The sequence below is a fragment of the Panthera pardus genome, unplaced genomic scaffold (assembly GCF_024362965.1).
Source record: "Panthera pardus isolate Hobbes unplaced genomic scaffold, ASM2436296v1 HiC_scaffold_12, whole genome shotgun sequence".
NCBI lineage: Eukaryota > Metazoa > Chordata > Mammalia > Carnivora > Felidae > Panthera > Panthera pardus.
In genome coordinates, this window is record NW_026526677.1 from 26,692,538 (window position 1) to 26,711,694 (window position 19,157).

Consider the following 19,157-nt stretch of genomic DNA (forward strand, 5'->3'; position numbering starts at 1 on the left):
TTATAAAATCTATCAGTGAATGTTTTGCTAGTCAATAAATTAAAATTTCAAAAAATTATAGAAGTTCAAATAATCTTAACATCCCCACCCTTTTCACCCTCAAAAGTATCCTGGTTTGTAACAAATCATATAAGAAGCCAAACCAGACGATCTTTAATAAATTCTCCAAATATGTCATCCTAATATGCTATTTTATTAATTTATCATTTAAAACACTTGCTGTCCAATTTACCAGATAAATTTAAGACTAAGCTTATGAACTGGCATGTGTGTAAAAATTTAAGGTTTTCCGCACAGCAATTTACCAGTGATTAAATAAGACTTTTTAACAACTCCCTCATTAACTGAACTAAACTGGAAATGAATCATAAAATTATCTACACTGACAGCAATTGCTCTTTATTAACATTATTAAGAGCTTCTAAGCTTTTTTCTGGTTCTAATTAAAATGTAATAATTATTAGTTTATATCTAAAATGGAAATCAGATGCAAAAATTACGAATGAGAAGAGAATGAAATTGGGCAGGGGGAGGAGAAGAATACAAAAACCTCTCAAAGACTATGCAAACAAACCTCCATGAAGAGCAAAACAGACAATAATTTCTAATTGTTTCAAAAACGTGGGCAAACTAAAAACTAGAGCTTTTTGTCATCACTTGCCTTTTAATGAGATCAATCATCCAACTCCTTGACTCTGAAAGTAAAGATCTCTTATATGTATTCTTATTAAAATCATTTTATTATTTGCTCATATGAGAATTATTCCACAGTGAAAGACAGGTGTAACTGGCAGGAGGGTGGGAGGGCTGAGAGTGGAGTAGGGTGAAAGACTAAAAATCCCCAGTAATATCACCTTGACTTTTTTTCACCAGAAAACTGTATACATTAGGACATGAATATACTCCCATTCCTATTATCCAAAACGCATGTGGAATAATCATAAAGCCACAAGGCCCTAAAATATACATATAATCTTTTCTTTGGCAAGGAAGTAGCCATTTGTGCTGCTAAAGCCCTTATCAATCACATACTCCCACTAGGCCCCCTACCTTTTCAGAGCATTAGGGGCCAGATGAATAGGCACTACCGACCTATAACACTGTTAGCAATGTGAAATGCATTACAAAGCAGCTAAGTGGGAAAAGCTATCAATTCTGAAAGACTTTCATAGTCAAAGGACCCAGAGCTAGGTCTAAGAACACAGCTTGCCAAAAGCATACACAATAAAACGTAGCTGGGTTTGTTACATATTGTAATTCAAGCAATCTTTTCCTTTTTCAAACTCTGCATAAATTAGTTAGAAACTATTTTTTTAATTTTTTTAATGTTTATTTATTATTTTGAGAGAGACAGAGAGACAGAGAGAGCACGAGCATGAACGGGGGAGGGGCAGAGAGAGGGAGACAATCTGAAGCAGGCTCCAGGCGCTGTCAGCACAGAGCCCAACACGGAGCTCGAACCCACGGACCATGAGATCATGACCTGAGCCGAAGTCGGATGCTTTTGGTATCAATATTTATATTTTCCTTATTATGAAGGTATAGAAATTTTAGTTTTCCATTCATGTTTCCTCCAAGGAAGTATTTTCAACAATGTGCTTTAATGTGGCCGTTAATATTGTAGATGACAAGTAAAGACAGTTTGATAATCAGAATGTAAAAAGCAACATATAAATGACTAGAAAAAAGGGGAAAGGTTTCTAGTAGAAAACACGAATGGAAAACTATATATAGATCTACATCTAAATAGACTGTAACATTCCAAAGTGTAGCCTCTGGATAAAATGTACAAAGGAAGGGGTTATATCCATGCCCAAAACAGAGGTGAGCTGGTGTCTCAGAACTGAAAACCTATCAACAATGGACTACTAATAGATGTGCGGCATCTCTGTACCAAACTACAGCGGCCCAAATGAATACTAACCATTCAGTCGCAAACAACGAATACAAATTATTAGGTAAAAAAACAGACTGACATGCGAGCTAATGGTCACCAAGAGCTGGGTGAGTAATTGTAATAATGATGAAGACAGCAACATATATTGACACTTGGTGGGCAATAGGTCTTGTAATGAGTATGTGTGTATTATCTCAATCTCTACTACTATCCATGATGTAGATGGTATTGTCATTATCCTCATTACGAGGAAAAATGCACCGAGAGGTTAAAGAATTTGCCAACTATTACATAACTAATAACTGGCAGAATCTATTAGCTATATGAATCAGGCAGCAGTTTAACTCCAGAGCCTACAATCTTAGCTGTTACAACATATTATTACATGTTCTAGAAGAAACAAACACGCTCCATCAGTGAATATATCATGTAACCCTAAGTAGGCTTTAAGCATTTTATTTTAATTTTCACAAAAATGCTACTATTTCATTATAAAAACAATATAGCTATTATAGAAAGTTTAGACAATAAAGAAAAATAGAAAATATGGGGTAGGAGGATCTTAGTTCCATCCCCCAAAAACAACTGACATTTTTACAACACTTTAATCTTTTCTATACATGTTTTTCTTTAAAGTCCTATAAGATTGGGGCACCTGGGTGGCTCAGTCGGTTAAGCGGCTGACTTCAACTCCGATCATGATCTCAAGGTTTGTGGGTTTGAGCTCCACAACTGGGCTCTCTACTGTCAGTGCAGAGCCCATTTCGGATCCCTGTCTCCTTCGCTCTCCCAAAAATAAATAAACATTAAAAAAAAATTTTTTTTAAGTCCTACAAGATTATAATCACTGCCCATATACAATTTTTTCATTTTTTAAAATGTTTTATTTTTGAGAGAGAGAGCAGGAGCAGGTGAGGGGCAGAGAGAGAGGCAGACAGAAGATCTGAAGCAGGCTCTGCGCTCACAGCAGAAAGGCCGATGGCTGGGCTCGAACTCATGAACCACAAGATCATGACCTGAGCCCAAGTCAGACGCTCAACCAACTGAGGCACTCAGGCGCCCCTGCCCATATACAATTTTAAAAGCGTTTTTTCAAAAAAATTGAAAAATTTTTATTAATGTATAACATGTAAAGAAACTACATTTTTTTCTAGAAACAATTTTTAATGGCTACATGATATTCCACGTTTTCTTCTGTTAACTAACCTTTCTTTTATTGCTAGACACTTTGATTGAACGTCTGTACTAATAGCTTCCACTTCTAGTAATACCATTACAGTATTCAAGGCATAGCTCCGTATTTTAAATTAGTGATAAAGCAAAGATTGCCCAGAGAGGAATATTCAAAATTACTGCATCTATTTAAATTGGGATCTCAAAGGAAATGACTTCAGTTTTGCTAAACCCACAAGTATATATATATCATTAAAAAGCTCATGAAACAGAAAATATACTATCAATAGACAAGACTGTCAACTCAACTATTTTTAAGTATGTGAAAAATACCACATATGTATCTTTTTATATAGGTATTTTTAAATGATTGCAAAAATGTCCAAACTGTAAGGATGAGTCAGAGTTGGACCAGGCCACTGAGTGAGGCTATGAAACCTATAGACAAGAATCTGCACTGGACAACTTAAGATATTCTTGTCTGGAGAACAGGAGCTGAACAGATGGTCACTTTACATACTTCCAATCCTGGGAGTCCTGGGGACAGATGAAGAGGATTTCTTGATTTCGTGTGATACAGTAAAACGTTCCTTCTTTCTGGTTTAACTGACTACAAACTCGGAAACTGCTAGTGTTGAGCTTTAACCTATTGCTTTGTCTTCAAATTCCACCTCAAAGAGCCTTCTCTCTTCTCAGGCCAGAATGCTTCTCATTCTCTATGAAGAAACCCACAACACTGAGTACCACTGTCATGGTTGAAATATTTCCATGTTGTCTGATCATCACTGGCTATTATCAGACCTTAAAACTCAACTATTTTAAACATCTGAATTAAAAATGTATTATGTACATACAGATAACACAACACTGTAAATACAGTGGTAAAAATAAAGGGTGACTCTAATTCAAGGAACTTCCCATTTAAGAGATCTTCATCCTGTTGAAGACATCAAAATATAAACTTACCACTATTTTGGCCAAGATGCCATCATCACTTGCATCTAAGGTAACCACAGCTTTGTCAGTCTCTATTTCACATAAGGCATCTCCAGCACTCACAGCTTCACCTACAAAACAAGACTGGGTTTGTTTTGTTTTTTTTAAAAAAATATGAATATTAGTACGTGGGCTGGAGTGTGCTTAAGTAAAACATGAATAATAAATACCAAGATATTCGGTAGCTAGCTCTAGGCTATAGAATTACAAGTAATTCTCATTGTATATGTGTGTGTGTTTGCACGTGTGCATAAATGTATGGTTTGCTGTATTTTCCAAAAGCTCTATAATGGACATAAACTGTATCTGTTATAATAAAAGACAATTACAAAAGATTACTGAGCAAATGTTAAAAAATGAAGTTTACATTTTAGAGACAATAGCAACGAATGCATATTCTCCTCCAAACAAATCAATTCCAGACCCATTCCTTTCTTTTTAATATATTTTGACTATCATTCCATGAAGAGAAAAGTTTTACAATTAATAGCGCTTCTGGGTTAACATTGTAGGGTGAGTTCGGAAACCCTGTTGGCACTGCAGAGCATAAATAAAGTATATTAAACAAAATGAGACAATGTCATAGACACAACTGAGGTCAAATAAGAAACACGTCTGTGCAACAGAAAGTATGGAAACTCAAAAATGTTGAGCAGTACCTGCCTTGCTGTTTCTGGATCCAGAAGCAGGTGTGTGTGTTGTGTGGAGGGGGTGATCAGCGGGGAGAATGCAGTGGTTTTCTTTGGAGTAAAGAGAACTAAAAGTGATTTGCTGAAGTGATTTGCAAATCAGAATCTCCCCTTAAAGCCAGGGCTGGATCAGTGCCTTTACTCAAAATAGGGGGCTGATTAAGTGGGCAATGAAGACATGTTGACTAGGACTATGGCTTTACAAAGAACTGCAGTAGTCTAGGAGGTGGGGTACAAAACACTGCCTTAGTACCAGGATCTGAGCCAAGCCACCCTCTGTCCATCTCTGCATCCTACCAATATCTCCAATATCAACAGCAAAATCCCTAGACTGGGAGTGAGGAAAGGGAGGGCAGGAAGACATTGAAACACAAACAAAAAGCCTTCCACTGAAAAGTAAATTACAAAATGCAATTCCAAAACATTTGAAGAAATTTAATGCTAAGAAAGAAAACCACAAAATCAATCACTGAAAAAAAATATTTCAGATGCAACTCATTTAGTGCAGCCTGCCAAAGATTTTTAAGTAAGTATTTTGAGGATGCTCAGAAATACAAATGAAGGTAAAAGGCCCATCACAAGAACAAGAGATAAAAAACAGTGTACAGAAATGAAACAAAGTAATATCACGTAGGAAGGAAAGAACTAATTAGAAATCTTGGAAATGAAAAATATAGTCACTGAAATAGAAACAATCAATGGGATGTACTCTAGACTGGACATAGTGAAGTGAATTAGTGAATTAAAGGTGGCATTAAGGAACTACTTGGAACTTAATACAGGCAGAGAAAAAGATTAAAAATAGAAGAGAGCACTTAAGAGACACAACACAGATTGAGGCTGCAATGTCCGTCTAATGGATTTTCCAACGGAAGAGTATAGAAGCAATACATGAAAAGATAATTGCTGAGAATTTCCTACAACGGAAAGGAAATATGTATCCTCAACATGAAAGAGCTCTGAACGAATATAGAGTAATTTTAGCCTATGGTGTATGGACTAGGAGGGGGCACCGGGAGCCTTGTAGCTAGCTAGAAATATTATGAATCTTGACTAGGCAGCAGTAACCTGGTATATATGTGTATGTAAAAATTAACTGAGCTTATACTTTATGCAATTTATGCCTCACTAAAAAAAAATTTAAACAGAAAAAGAGCATTAGACTGTATAAACATGAATCCACATGAGATACACAGTCATGAAATTCTACACAAAAACAATCTTTTTTTTTTTTTTAAGTTTATTTTGAGAGTGAGAGAAAGAGAGAGAAAGGGTGGGAGGGGCAGAGAGAGAGGGAGAGAGAATTCCAAACAGGCTCCATGCTGCCAGCATAGAGCCCCACACAGGGCTTGATCTCATGAATCATGAGATCATGACCTGAGTCGAAATCAAGAGTCAGACACTCAACCAACAGAGCCACCCAGGTACCCCAAAAACAATCTTAAAAGCTATCAGAGAAAAAAGACAAAAAAACCAAAAACGGATTACTTCAATGGAATGACAGCTCACTTCTCAGAAGCTGTAATAAAGATCAGAAGACAAAAAAGTAGTATCTTCAAAAAGCTGGGGAAAAAGAACTGTAGAATTTTATATGCAGCCAAACCATCATTCACAAATAAAAGAAAAGGATTCTTTAGACCTATAAAGGTTAAGAAAATTTACCACCTATTGATGAACTATTAGAAAATGCAGTTCATCAAGAAGAAAAATAGACACAGAGGGGACCCATGGGCTACACAAAGCAAATTACTAGAGATTCACAGAATGGTAACTATTAATCATTTAAAAGCTAATTTCTGAGGGTTTAAAAAATGTAAAACTCAACTTCTAAAAAACAATAAGCTGGATAAGGGAATGTTTCATTGATAGTTAAAGCATGCTAAGAACTTTGACATAAATAGGTCAAAAAAAAAAAAAGGCTAACTAACTCTAGACTTTATTGGCAAAATTTAATTAAATATGTACCCAAAATACCTAATAGTGTACACCAAAAAAATATACAGAAATATAATCTACAGCATTTAAAAAAGCAGAGGAAAAATTAAGTAAAAACTTCATCCAATTGAAGGCAGACACATGAAAAGAAAAAAAACAACACACAAAAATTGTAGAAATAAGTCCAAATATATCAGTAATTGTAATAAATGTAAATGGATTAAAACAACCTACTAAAAGCAGCAGAAATTATCAAAATGAATAAAAGTAAAATAAAATCTGGAGAAATGTGGCTTACAAGAGACAGACCTAAAACCAAAAACACAATAAAAATACAGGTATAGAAAAGCATGTAACATACAAATACATTCCCTCACACATAAACCAAAAATAGCTGGTATAGCAGTATCAATAGGCACACTCAATAAAAGAACATGAAGGAAAATCTAAAGCCCTAAGATGAATATGCTCTGGAAGTTCACTGTACAGAAACTACTTCACTGTATTCCAAGATGTTCACATAGATGGTTATATTATCTTCAGTTAAAACAGTTCAGAACCATCAATACAAACTATTTTAATGAAATAAACATATCGGTTAGATGGTATTTATGAAACACCTGAAAGGTGATTGGCCTAACCCTAAGGAGATTTTTCTACTCAACAAATATTTATTGCAAATGCATGAGGGCATTGAGGATACAGCAGTGGGGGGAAAAACAGTTAAGATTTCTGAGCTCAGGAAGCTTGCTTACTACCTAGTGACAAATTGGAAATTATGGTGGGGATTAGGTAAAGTCAGAATGCAATAGGAACATTCAGGAGGGGTATCAAATTCAGTTTTTGCAAGGTGAAAGGCTTCCTAAACCAAGGAGACATATACAGATTTACATTACTATGTATATTATTTATGTGCATTATGTATACTATATACATATTTGTATGTGTGTGTATGTATACATATATATATATATATATATATATATATATATATATATAAGTAATCTGAGCCTGAAAAGATGAGGAGAAGACAATCAAGTAATGAGGCAGTGATCCAAGAAGGCACAACATACCCAAAGCCCAGGAGGCAAAAGAGAACAGGAAACTTTGGAGGAGCTGGCTAATAGTACCTGAGAGAAGCAATGAGAGATTAGGCTGGTGAGGTAAGCAGAAATCAGACCAAAAAGGAACCTTGTATGTCATACAGAGAAAGCAGATTATATCACCTTACATGCTTCTTCATAATGACAGATGTTTCCATAGTTAAAACAGATTGTACTTCAAAAGGGAAAAAAAATCACACCCTTGTATGTTTCTGCTGTAACCATGGAAAAAACAGTTGAACTAGGCAACCTGGCCATTAAATACTTCTAGACATCTAGAAATTCTGCCCATAGGAAAATAGTAAAATGATATGTTATTACTTGTGTTCACCTATTGCAAATTTCTTTAAAAACCACAGATCAACCATCGATCAACTCAGATGTCTTTCTTCCTATTCCTGAATTCCTACAGCAGCTGTAATTAATTTGAAATGCATCACAAATTGCATTATAAAATGTTATGTTGCTACTGTTAATTTTCTTTTTCGATCGGGTTTTCCTCTATTTACCAGACTATGAGCTTCTTCACGATAGGAACAGGACACATCTTAAATGTTTTACATTCTACTTCATTACCCTGGACTCCAGCTAGTGCTTCACACATAATGATTTTGAGATTAAAATACTTGAGGACAAAACTCCAATAATTTCACAAATTCTCATGTCATCATAAGGTATACATCAAACTACCATTCACATTTCATTTGGTTCTAATATTTGATTTGTAGCATGCTTCTAACATTTAACATCTCAGGTAGCCTATTTCCTTTTTACGGTGTTCTAATTTTATGTACACCTATTCACGTAACATAGACATATATATTAGCTATATGAGAATGCCAAGAGAGAAAATAGAAAGAAACAGAAAAGGATCGATTCGTTATGTGGCGAACTTTCCTCAAAGACCACAGCAAAGTTTAAAACATCATATTATTACATGAGGGCACATTACCCCTCATTTTATGAAGCTAAGCTTTGAGTTATCAATAATCAAACATAATGTAAATGCCAGAAAAATATTTTGAGACTAATAACGAGCCATGATGATTCGAAGTATCCTCCGTTTGGGCCCTGATCAACAATTTAGTGCTACAATTGAGAAAAGCTGCAAAGCAGAGTAGTTACAAGGAACTTTTCCAACTCAGACACAGGTTTGATTCCAAGCTCTGACACTTAATGAGTAATCTTGACCAAACTACTTAATCTCTCTGACTCTCAGGATGGTTTTGTTTTGAATATGTAGCTGCTTTAAAAAAAAGATCATGGAACTGGAAATGTTAGGTTAACGCTTCAAATACATCTTCAAATAACACTTCACAACACGTTTAGATAAAAACGTTAGGTATGTTATTGAGAACCATTAAGAACCAGGACTCCTCCTCACTCCCTATCCTATACTCTGTCATTCCAAACAGATCGTTCAACAAACATCAGTATACAAGGCATTATACTAAGCACTGGGTAGAAATGCAACAATAAGACATGGTTCTGTCCACAAAGAGCTTGTATTCTAGAGGGGAAGGCTGAGAGGCCAGGACAGAGCATCATGGATGGTGTGAGGTGACAGACAGCTCCTCAGCAGCCAGGTTGCAGGAGATGGTGGCTCTGCAGTGTTCCTGTGTGTCCCTGCCCCATCTCCTTGTGGTGCACGTCAGCAGCCGAGGTGGAGCGGGCCCGGAGCGAGAGTGCGGGCCCCAGGAGGGGCCAGAGCAGAGGCCCGCCCGGGGGCCGCTCCCCAGCACCGAAGCCAGCATCATCGTCCGTTCCTTTGTCCAGATGGGCGGCTGCCGGAGCGGAGGACTGCAGAATAGAGAGGCTCCCCTTTCCCTTTTTAAATTCTGGGCGTAAAGTAGAGTCTCGATCAAACACAATGGTGATATTTATGAACTAAACACATCCTCTGGCTTTAACAAAAGAATTCTGTCCTGCCACAAATTAGCAATACAAGTCTTTATTTAAAAGGGGTATATAGTGGTAGTGGTGGGAGAGAGCTAGATTTTATCTGTAAGACCAAGTAAATCACACCTATATGGACATTAAAGAAAAACCCCTCTTTTTAGTGCTAAGTTGAAACAGAATGGCAGCTCTGATTAGAAACAAAATAATTCAATTGTTTACACGACAAATACTTACGAGCTGCCCCTATGTAAATGACATACAAGACTGTATGGTAAAAAATAATAATAATAAAATGAGACAGACCTGCTTCAAGAAGTTCCTAATTTGACTGAAGATTACAAACAAGCAGGCCTTGCCAATCCCATCCTATCAGTGTTTCCAGCAGCGTGTGAAGACAGAGGAGGGGGCCCTACTCAAGAGTTTGCCAACCCTTTCCACTTCATTACACCCAAAAAGACATTTGTATGACCAAAGACCCCAGGCAGCTGGGCTCCTAGGCCAACAGAGGAGGTCCTGCCCTGAAGGCTAAAGGCGTGAGTAGCAGTTAGAGAAGGAAACGTCTGGACAAAATTAACCTTCACATCCTTCTGACCTGTTACGTCTTATTACATGGCCCATTTCAAGTGCTCAACACACATGTGCCTAGGGGTCACTCACTATATGGGGCAGTGCAGATACGTAACATTTCCATCACCACAGAAAATTCTATTAAACAAAGCGGTAATCAGTAAGGGCACCCCCCAATTCTAAAATTCTGACATAACAGAAATATTAACAATAAATGTAAAAAAGTGTGCTGACGGAATGCTGTTCAGCAATAAAAGGAAGGAACAGCCTACAACATGAACGAACCTCAAAATCATGCTAAATGGAAGAAACCAGTCACAAGACAGATGACACATTACAGGATTCTACTACAGGAAATGCTCAGGAAAGGCAAAATTTTAGAGCCAGAAAGCAGATCACACTAGGGATGGAAGCAAGAAGTGAACGCAGTCAGGCACCAGGGATCTTTTGGGTGACAAAAATGTTCTGAAACTGGATTTTGGCGAGGTCACACACGTCTTTCTACTTAGTAAAAATTATGGAACTGTGCACTTGAAATAGGTGAAATCTATGGTGTGTAAATCATGCCTCAATAAAGCTGTTAAAATAGTCGTATCCTGGAAAAAAATGGTGAAGCTATTTGTGAAATGCATGTTTCAAAAGTTTTTCATTTTAGCACCACAAACATGGATAAAATCCCCAAAAATAACAGACACCAGAGCTCTTGTACGGAAGCCAGAGACCCGTGTAACTCTGCAACGGGCCCTAGTGATAACACTTCAAACAGTCATCAACCCCTTCAAAAACAGTTTCACTTCGGAATTTTATACTCCGCATTAGTGAGATAAAAGCTATTTGAGATAGTCATAATCCCCAGGAATGTCCACATGAAATGCCAGTCTCTGAGGGATAACATGAAGAGGGGCAGCAGGAGACATCACTGATGAGGCACACGCTACGTTCCAGACACTGTGGCTCAGGAAGTACTTCATGTTACTACTACCTCAACCGAGTTTTGTCCCACAGTGTTTCATGAGACAGTTCATACTCTGAAATATCTCAAGAAAGAAAACAATGTCTTTCACACCCTCAAATATGCGCTCACAAAAGGGGGGGGGGGGATGAGAATATTTTCTTGCTTTTGTTATTCTAACAGATTTGATTTCAATTGATTAAAAAATAAGTTATATCCATGTTAATTAAACTGAAAATATCTGAAGCACATTTTTCTGAGTAACAAACCTGTAAAATAGATGGGGAATTACAGCTCAGTTCACCTTTCAAGAGATTCTGACGTTGTACGTGTTACCTGTCACTTTTGAAGTGTCTTCTCTACCAATTTTACAGTGCATACTCTTTACATAATCCCAGACTAAAACTAAGTACTCTAATACTCATTATGAAACTGCTTTGCTAACTAACAATCAACAATAGGAAAAATGTATGTGCTATTGAGTATTTCCAAGACATCCATCAACAAAATGAAATGAAATTGAATTACAGAATTCTAAAGCTAGAGATACTCCTTAGATTTCAACTACTTCAACTCGCCCCCAGATATTTTCATGCCAGAGTGGGAACCCCAAAGGACAAACTGTGATTCCCAGACCAGAGTTCTTCCCACTGCCTTAGCTTAAACACACCCCCACACACCCTTCACACACCCCCATGACATTAGTAATAATAGTTGTGAATTACAGTCTCAGAGAAACATTATAGGTTTGTAAGACCAAACTACTATCCATTAAAGGTCATCAGATCGTTAGTCTTTGCTTAAAAATAAACTAGATTTATAATTAGACAAAACACTATTCTTTTCTATGAAAAAACATTCAGTCCTCTTCATGTCTGAAGGTCTAAACTCATTGTTTTAAATAACACTGATCATGCATTAAAAAGATCTCAAGATAATTTTTTTAAAACACAGCTAATAAGAAAAAATGGTATAGTTTTATGCATGAATATGTTTTTAATACAGAATGACTGAACCAAGTGATTATAAATGTATCGAGCACCAAACATACTTAGAAATACAGTCACATGTGTACAGTACATAAACATTAATGAAGTTTTAAGTTACGCTCAAAAGATCACAATTAAATCATAAACATGGAACTTAAAAAAAAGAAGACAGCGAATTACTGAATCTTTGGACCAAAGATTAAGATTACTCTCAATTATTTATAGTCTATCAGTAAACAAACATTTCTCTTCAGTTGGCGGAACACAATTTTAAGAGCAACCTTCAGGGAAACATGCTCCAGGGGCTTAAAGCATATCCTGGCTCTTCCTATGTGAAAACGGCACATTGTAAAATCAAAAGGAAAAAAGAACAGAATGATGAGACCATATGTCTCCTGGCTCTTCATCATACTCTCCATATTCTAATGGATGTGAATAACTTACCAGATTGCCAGTGAGCTAGAAGTCTGAAAGACAAATGTGCTCCAAAGAATCCTTCTTATCTAGTTGCCTCAAAATGTGAGGAAATTTAATCTTTTTATAATAACCCTAAAAGGCTGTTCTGTGTCTGAATCATTATGTAATGACACCAACACTCTGTCATATTGAATGTGGAAATAGCCAAAGCTCTGTAATTCATCAGGAACAAGAAACCTAAAAATAGATTCCAATTGATTCCATTATTTATAAAGGTGAAGCTTTCTTAGATACTGATAATTATTTTAAAAGATAGCAGCCACGCAGAGCCAATTGCTCAGAGTGCTTCTTAATGAAGCACTGGCTCTTTCATTTAGTGATAGATGTCCTTCTCAAATTCTAGAAAATTCTCTGCTACTTTTGCCTTGAAAATTACATTCTCTCTTTTCTCCTTCTAGAATTCCTGCTATTGGATTACTGGATGATTTTCATCTTATTCCCCATGTCTCAATGTCTTGTTCATATTTTCTACTGCTTTATGTCTCTGGGCTGCATGTAAGCTAATCTTCTCAGGATAGACTTCTGTTCACTAATTCTTTGCTCAGTCACACTTCAACCCAACCTTGAGTTTTTCTCTTCTAATTTTAGAGACAATATTTTTCATTCTTAGAAGTTCTGTTTGTCCTTTCCAAATCTGCCTAGACATTCTGCAGAGTGTCTCTTTTCATATTTTCAACTCCTTCTCTTACATGTTTAGTCATTTCAAACATACATCTCTATGTATCTAATAATTCCAATTAACTTAAGTCCTTGGAGATCTAGTCCTGAGACTTGTTATGCCTCATGACCCTTGCTCCTAAAAGACTGCTTCCATGTACAATATTAAATTTGAGACTGTCAACTCTTCGTAAGTGGGACTTTATCTGGGAATCTTGTATGGCTTGGATTGGAGGCTGTGTCCTTCCAGAATAATGGCTTCTGCCAGGTAACCCAGGAAGATTATCAGCCCAGAACCACTTTACCTCTGCCTGTGAGTTCCAGAAAATGCAAGTACTATAAATGTGAACCTCAAAGCCTCATGAGGACATGCCTATGAGAGCAAATTTTCAAGGGAGTAGGCATTCTTATTCCATATCAAGTCAAACAAATGAATTTGCCTGTTATCATATGGCATTAAATTCCATCCATATGCTGATGACTTCACTCATGAACTTCAAATCGTACAACCAGTTGTCCATTCAACATCTTTGCTTGAATGTCTAATAAGCATCTCAAATTTACCACGTCGAAGCCTAAACCTAATTCTTGATTTCTCTTCCTTCCCTCCTCCCCGCTCAAAAACACCTGTTCCCACTCTCATTTATTCTTCTTCCAGCTCAGGCCAAGTGGGGCACATGGCTTCAACTCCCACCGACCACTACAGATGCTGCGGGCATTTGATGACTCCCTTTTCTTGTATTTAAGCGCTACTTACCATTAAGAAACTTGTTTTATAGTTTTTTATCCAGTAGTGAGCAGAGGCCCTACCCCATCTCTTTAGATAGTCATACTGACCGAAAGTCCTCAGGGTTGACTTTTCAAGTGTGAGCAGGCAAAGAGGGCTCTTAAATCACCTATAGTTTGCTCTTGATACCAGAGCGCTGTGAGGACCCGCTCCGTTCAGTGTAATGCTACTAACAAGGCTCAAAAAAGCACACAGAAACCACTTCCTATAAAATAACCCTAAGTGTGGATACCTTGGCTTTAGGATAGGGACCCTCCCAGACTGACAAACTGACGATTGGTATCGATGTTCCTTCCTATAACCTATCTGACCGCACACACGCGGCACCCTTAATGCAGCCTGAGCTACCTGCTGTTGCCAAAATATATGTCGTGATATCTCACTTCCAAGGTCTTGCCAAATCATTTACATTACCCACGTCCTTCCTCACTTTTGTGTTTATTTCTGTTTTTTAAATTTTTTTATTATTTTTTAATGTTTTTATTTATTTTTTTGAGACAGAGAGAGACAGAGCATGAGCAGGGGAGGGGCAGAGACAGAGGGAGACACAGAATCTGAAGCAGGCTCCAGGCTCCAAACAGACACCACAGAGTCTGACACGGGGCTCGAACCCACAAACCGTGAGATCATGACCTGAGCCGAAGTCGGACACTCAACCGACTGAGCCACCGGGGCGCCCCTATTTCTCTTTTTTAAATAAAACCCCAGTATTCTATAAGGACCAAGGCAAATAGTACCTCATCTGCAAAGCTCTCTTATATCCCTGACACACCGCCTGCTTTTAGCTTACTCTTCCCTCTGCTAATACACTTACTGATCAACCACTTACCGTACTGGCAGGTGTGTTCCAATTACTATGCTAGTCATAACAGGGGAAGGAGAAGTATCAAAATGCAGACATATTCCCCACTAAGGAACGGAATTAAGTAATGCTTCCAACCAAGCATGGTCTCTAGCGCCGCCAAGACCAGTCATGGTCATCTGGGTAGCCTCAATGTACCATACCTCCTAGCCTCCATATTGGCCCAAACCATAGTCCCAAGCTCCTGCCGTGAGGTCCATTCTGTAACCTATCGTATTGCCTTTCCTAGCACTCCTAGTCTCCCTCAAAGAAAGGGGACTTTCTCTCAAAACTCTCAAGCCAATTTGGCTATGTTTCAGAAGTGAATACTTGTAGCCTTCTTCCCAATCCCCGTAACTGTCATCACTTACAAAAGTGACACCAGGAGTGTCCTGGAATCATAGCTTAACTGTCACACTCTGAATTCCTGCCTACCACCTAAATTCTCTCAGTGCCATTTTATAAGCACCAGACTAGACCACTCAATACCAGCATTTGCCTGGATGACATCTGTGCCCACTGAGTCACATACAGACATCCTAGAAGTCCTTGCCAGGGCCAGTCTCTGGAATCAGACATAGCATCCCAAGCCATGTCATCCATTCTGCTCCCCTCTTTCTGTTTTTAACATTTGGTTCACTATTTCTCAAGCTGAAGCACAGTAATGGCTACGGGGAATTCATCTGGTCCATTTCTCTGTCTAACAACCTCTAATAGGGACTGGAGACGCATCCTCTTTCCTCCACAAAACTTTAACGTATTGCAGACCGAGTAAAGCACAGGGAAAGATGGCTGAAAGAAGCTGTCCCCCAGTCAATACCCGCGTGGGCGCAGGTTTTCTACCATCGCACATGGCAGCGGCCAGAGGGGCAAAAAAAGGAAAAGAAAGCAGCCACCAGAAAAATAAAGTCTCCTTCTCCAGATGCCTTCACAGTAATTGTCCCCATGTCCCTGCATGACAGAGGCATAATAACACACTTACTATCTAGCAGGGCTAGACTCCTTCTCCAGTCTCTTCTTTTGGGAGCTTTCTTTATTATCCTTACTTATTTGTTCTTGCCAATGACATTCATAATCAACTTGCTTAGCTTCAGGAAAAACACACACACATACACAGAATCATCATAAAGCCACAGATTAACATAAGGAGATCAACAAATTTATGATGCTGAAACTAAAAACTAAGTATAAGGACTGAAACACAACAAAAACCCCAAAATATTTTGCCATTCTCTGCTTGTGAAAAGATACAGGCTGAATCAGAAAACCTTTGCTACATTATATTGCCATGGGAAAATTTTATCTAAAAACACTTAGATTAATGAGCGGAGGACATGATTTAATTCATGTATTGTATAACACAACTGATTGGAAAAGAACCCCAAATGATGAAATAACACAAGGCATTAGTGGAGTACTTGCTTACCTTCCTTTTTTAGCCATTTCACAATATTTCCTTCTTCCATTGTAGGAGACAGCGATGGCATCAGTATCTTAATGGGATCAACTGGAATTTAAAAACAGAAATATTAGATGGGGTGCCTGGGTGGCTCAGTGAGTTAAGCGTTTGACTTCAGCTCAGATCATGATCTCGCTGTTCCCGAGTTCAAGCCCTGCGTCAGGCTCTGTGCTGGCAGCTCAGAGCCTGGAGCCTATTTCAGATTCTGTGTCTCCCTCTTTCTCTCTCTCTGCTCCTCCTCCACTCATGCTCTGCCTCTCCCTCTCTCAAAAATAAATAAACATTTTGAAAAATTAAAAAAAAAAAAGAAAGATTAGTCACGAAAAAAGAATGCACCCTCACGAGGCATCAATAAAAAGGCCAAATACTCTAAAATCAAATTCAATTTGAGAAGGAAAATATTCCAAAACTTAAGACTCCCAAGTGGTCAAATTCAGGGTCCAGTAAATGGCATGAAAACATAAAATTCTTATGTATTTTTTTAAATAACACTCTTACGGAATATTTCAACTCGTTTTTCATAGTTCCCCAGTCCTCTCTGTGTATTTTCAAACCAGATGCTTACAAGATTAAAAAAAAAAAAAAAAAAAGTTGATTTATGTTTCATCTCCTTCTCCTTCATGTTTGCTACCGCAACATACATATATATATATGTATATACATACACATGTACATATATATGTATGTATATTTACAAGTAAAATGATCAAAGGAAAAGATAAATAACAAAAAAAAGAAAAAAAGAAAAAAAACTAGGGTTCTCATAACCTACAACAAAGTAATCAAGATTAGACTTTAAGAAACTGATTGTCTTTTTTAGTTCCCTCTCCTATCACACTATTCAAGAATCAAAGGTTCTTACTGGTAAGCACTGAAGTCAAGACTTGCCTTGTCAAAGATGACCAGGCAAGCGAACCTCCATGGTTAAATCGACCTCAGATTGTGTTCCCCACCACAATTTAACTAGGGACCCCAAAAGGTACACCATTCAGTGAAGCACAGCTTCACAGTCTAAAAGTGACACAGTCTCACAGTCTCTATATTTGTCCAGATGTGCTTTTCCAATAGTTGTCCAGTGTCCAGGACTACACTCAAAGAGCACACAGTCGGCACATTAAGTTCACATAAAGTTTATACTAATAAAACAGTTAACAGCATATTCCAGCTATCAGCAGTAGCCATGGTAAGAAATTACATTCCCTGAAACCTTCCACAGAACCTATTCTATCCTCAGATTATTCAACTGTCTGACCCAAAAAAGCAAAACACTATATAGCACATGTAATATTTCAAATGAGGAAGAGCACAGAAAAGGGCTTCTTCTTTTTTTTCCCCCCATTGATGTTTTAGGGTTAAAAGCAAGGGAACTGAACACTAATGTTAAAGGAGGTTAAATAGATCCTTTGGGAAACTAATAATTTACTGTGACTTCAAGGGGAAAGTTCCTATAGCTTCATGGTAAAGGAGTTCCATCTCTGAACCATTTGGAGGGAAGTTTCTGTCCTCTCTCCACCAAGCCCACATACCTGCCTCAGCTTCTTCCTCATTTTACCTAAGAATTGCCTTCCTTAGGGAACTTGCATTTTTCTTTCAGCGCTTCCTGTGCTAGGCATAAATGCACATGCCTTTCAAAGACAGAGAGCAGGCCTACCTCTGTTTCTGCCATCAGGGTCCACTGGGTGTGAGGAAGCAATTCAGGTATGCGTGTTTGTGTGTTTGAACTCTCCTCAAACGAAAGCCCAAAGTCTAAATATAGGGTGATACTGGGGCGACTGGGTGGCTCAGTCGGTTAAGCTTCCGACTTCGGCGTCAGGCTCTGTGCTGACAGCTCAGAGCCTGGAGCCTGCTTCAGATTCTGGGTCTCCCTCTCTCTCTGCCCCTCCCCTGCTCATGCTCTGTCTCTCTCTGTCTCAAAAGTAAATAAAACATCCAAAAAAATTAAGAAAAAATATGGGGTGATATTGAGAAGCCTAACTGTAGAGGGCCACAGATCTAAGTCACATTCTCCAATACAACAAAACCGCCAGCATTAAAACTGTTACTTTGATCCCCATCTGACTTTTTTGCCTCTCTCTCAATGGGCACCAAACTCTAAGGACAGAAAAGTAGAATTATCACTCCTTATACCCCAACAATGGTGGAGTCCAAACCAAACTCTAAGTCAATATGCCCATTTCATCAATGAGAAAACTACAAGCCATTGATTAAGGGATTCGAATTCTTCCTGCCTAAACCTCAAGGCTATCCTCTACTACATGGTACTACCTCTCATCATTAATTGATGATCCTCACAAATATAGATCATTAATTAATCACTGTCTCTTCACCCAGAAATTCAAACACAGCAAATCAGACACTGCAAGTCCATGTGAACATTTTTCATATCTGCAGTCAAATATCCCAATAAGCCCTTTCCCTACCTTAGGCTTAAAGAATTCAGGCATTGAGAAACCACTTTTCGTACCGACAATGAATATTCTGAATGTAGCAGAAAACAAGTAATCATTAAGTGCATTGTACCTTGAAAATAACGGAGTAAAAATAGCCACAATGACTTTCCTAACTCCTGATAAATCCTCAGTTATTATTTATTAATAACTGACTTATTATTAAGTCACTTATTTCTTATTAACACCCGATTTATTGTTAAAACACAGTTATCTCAGAAGAGACTGGCGAACGAACACAAGCCATCAACTCCTGTGCATTATGTCTTTCGAGAACTTTCACTGAAAA

At 37.9% G+C, this 19,157-nt stretch overlaps 1 protein-coding gene across 2 annotated transcripts in view; it reads right to left on the reverse strand.

Annotated features, from left to right (window-relative positions):
• Positions 1 to 19,157, reverse strand: part of PDHX (pyruvate dehydrogenase complex component X) — a 70,494-nt gene that overhangs the window by 37,475 nt on the left and 13,862 nt on the right. For both annotated transcript variants that reach the window (XM_019470082.2, XM_019470084.2), the window contains exons 2-3: positions 16,389 to 16,469; positions 4,037 to 4,137 (exon numbers count right to left, since the gene is read on the reverse strand). In XM_019470082.2, the coding sequence (XP_019325627.2) occupies positions 4,037 to 4,137; positions 16,389 to 16,469 (182 nt within the window). The remainder of the gene's footprint in view (positions 1 to 4,036; positions 4,138 to 16,388; positions 16,470 to 19,157) is intronic.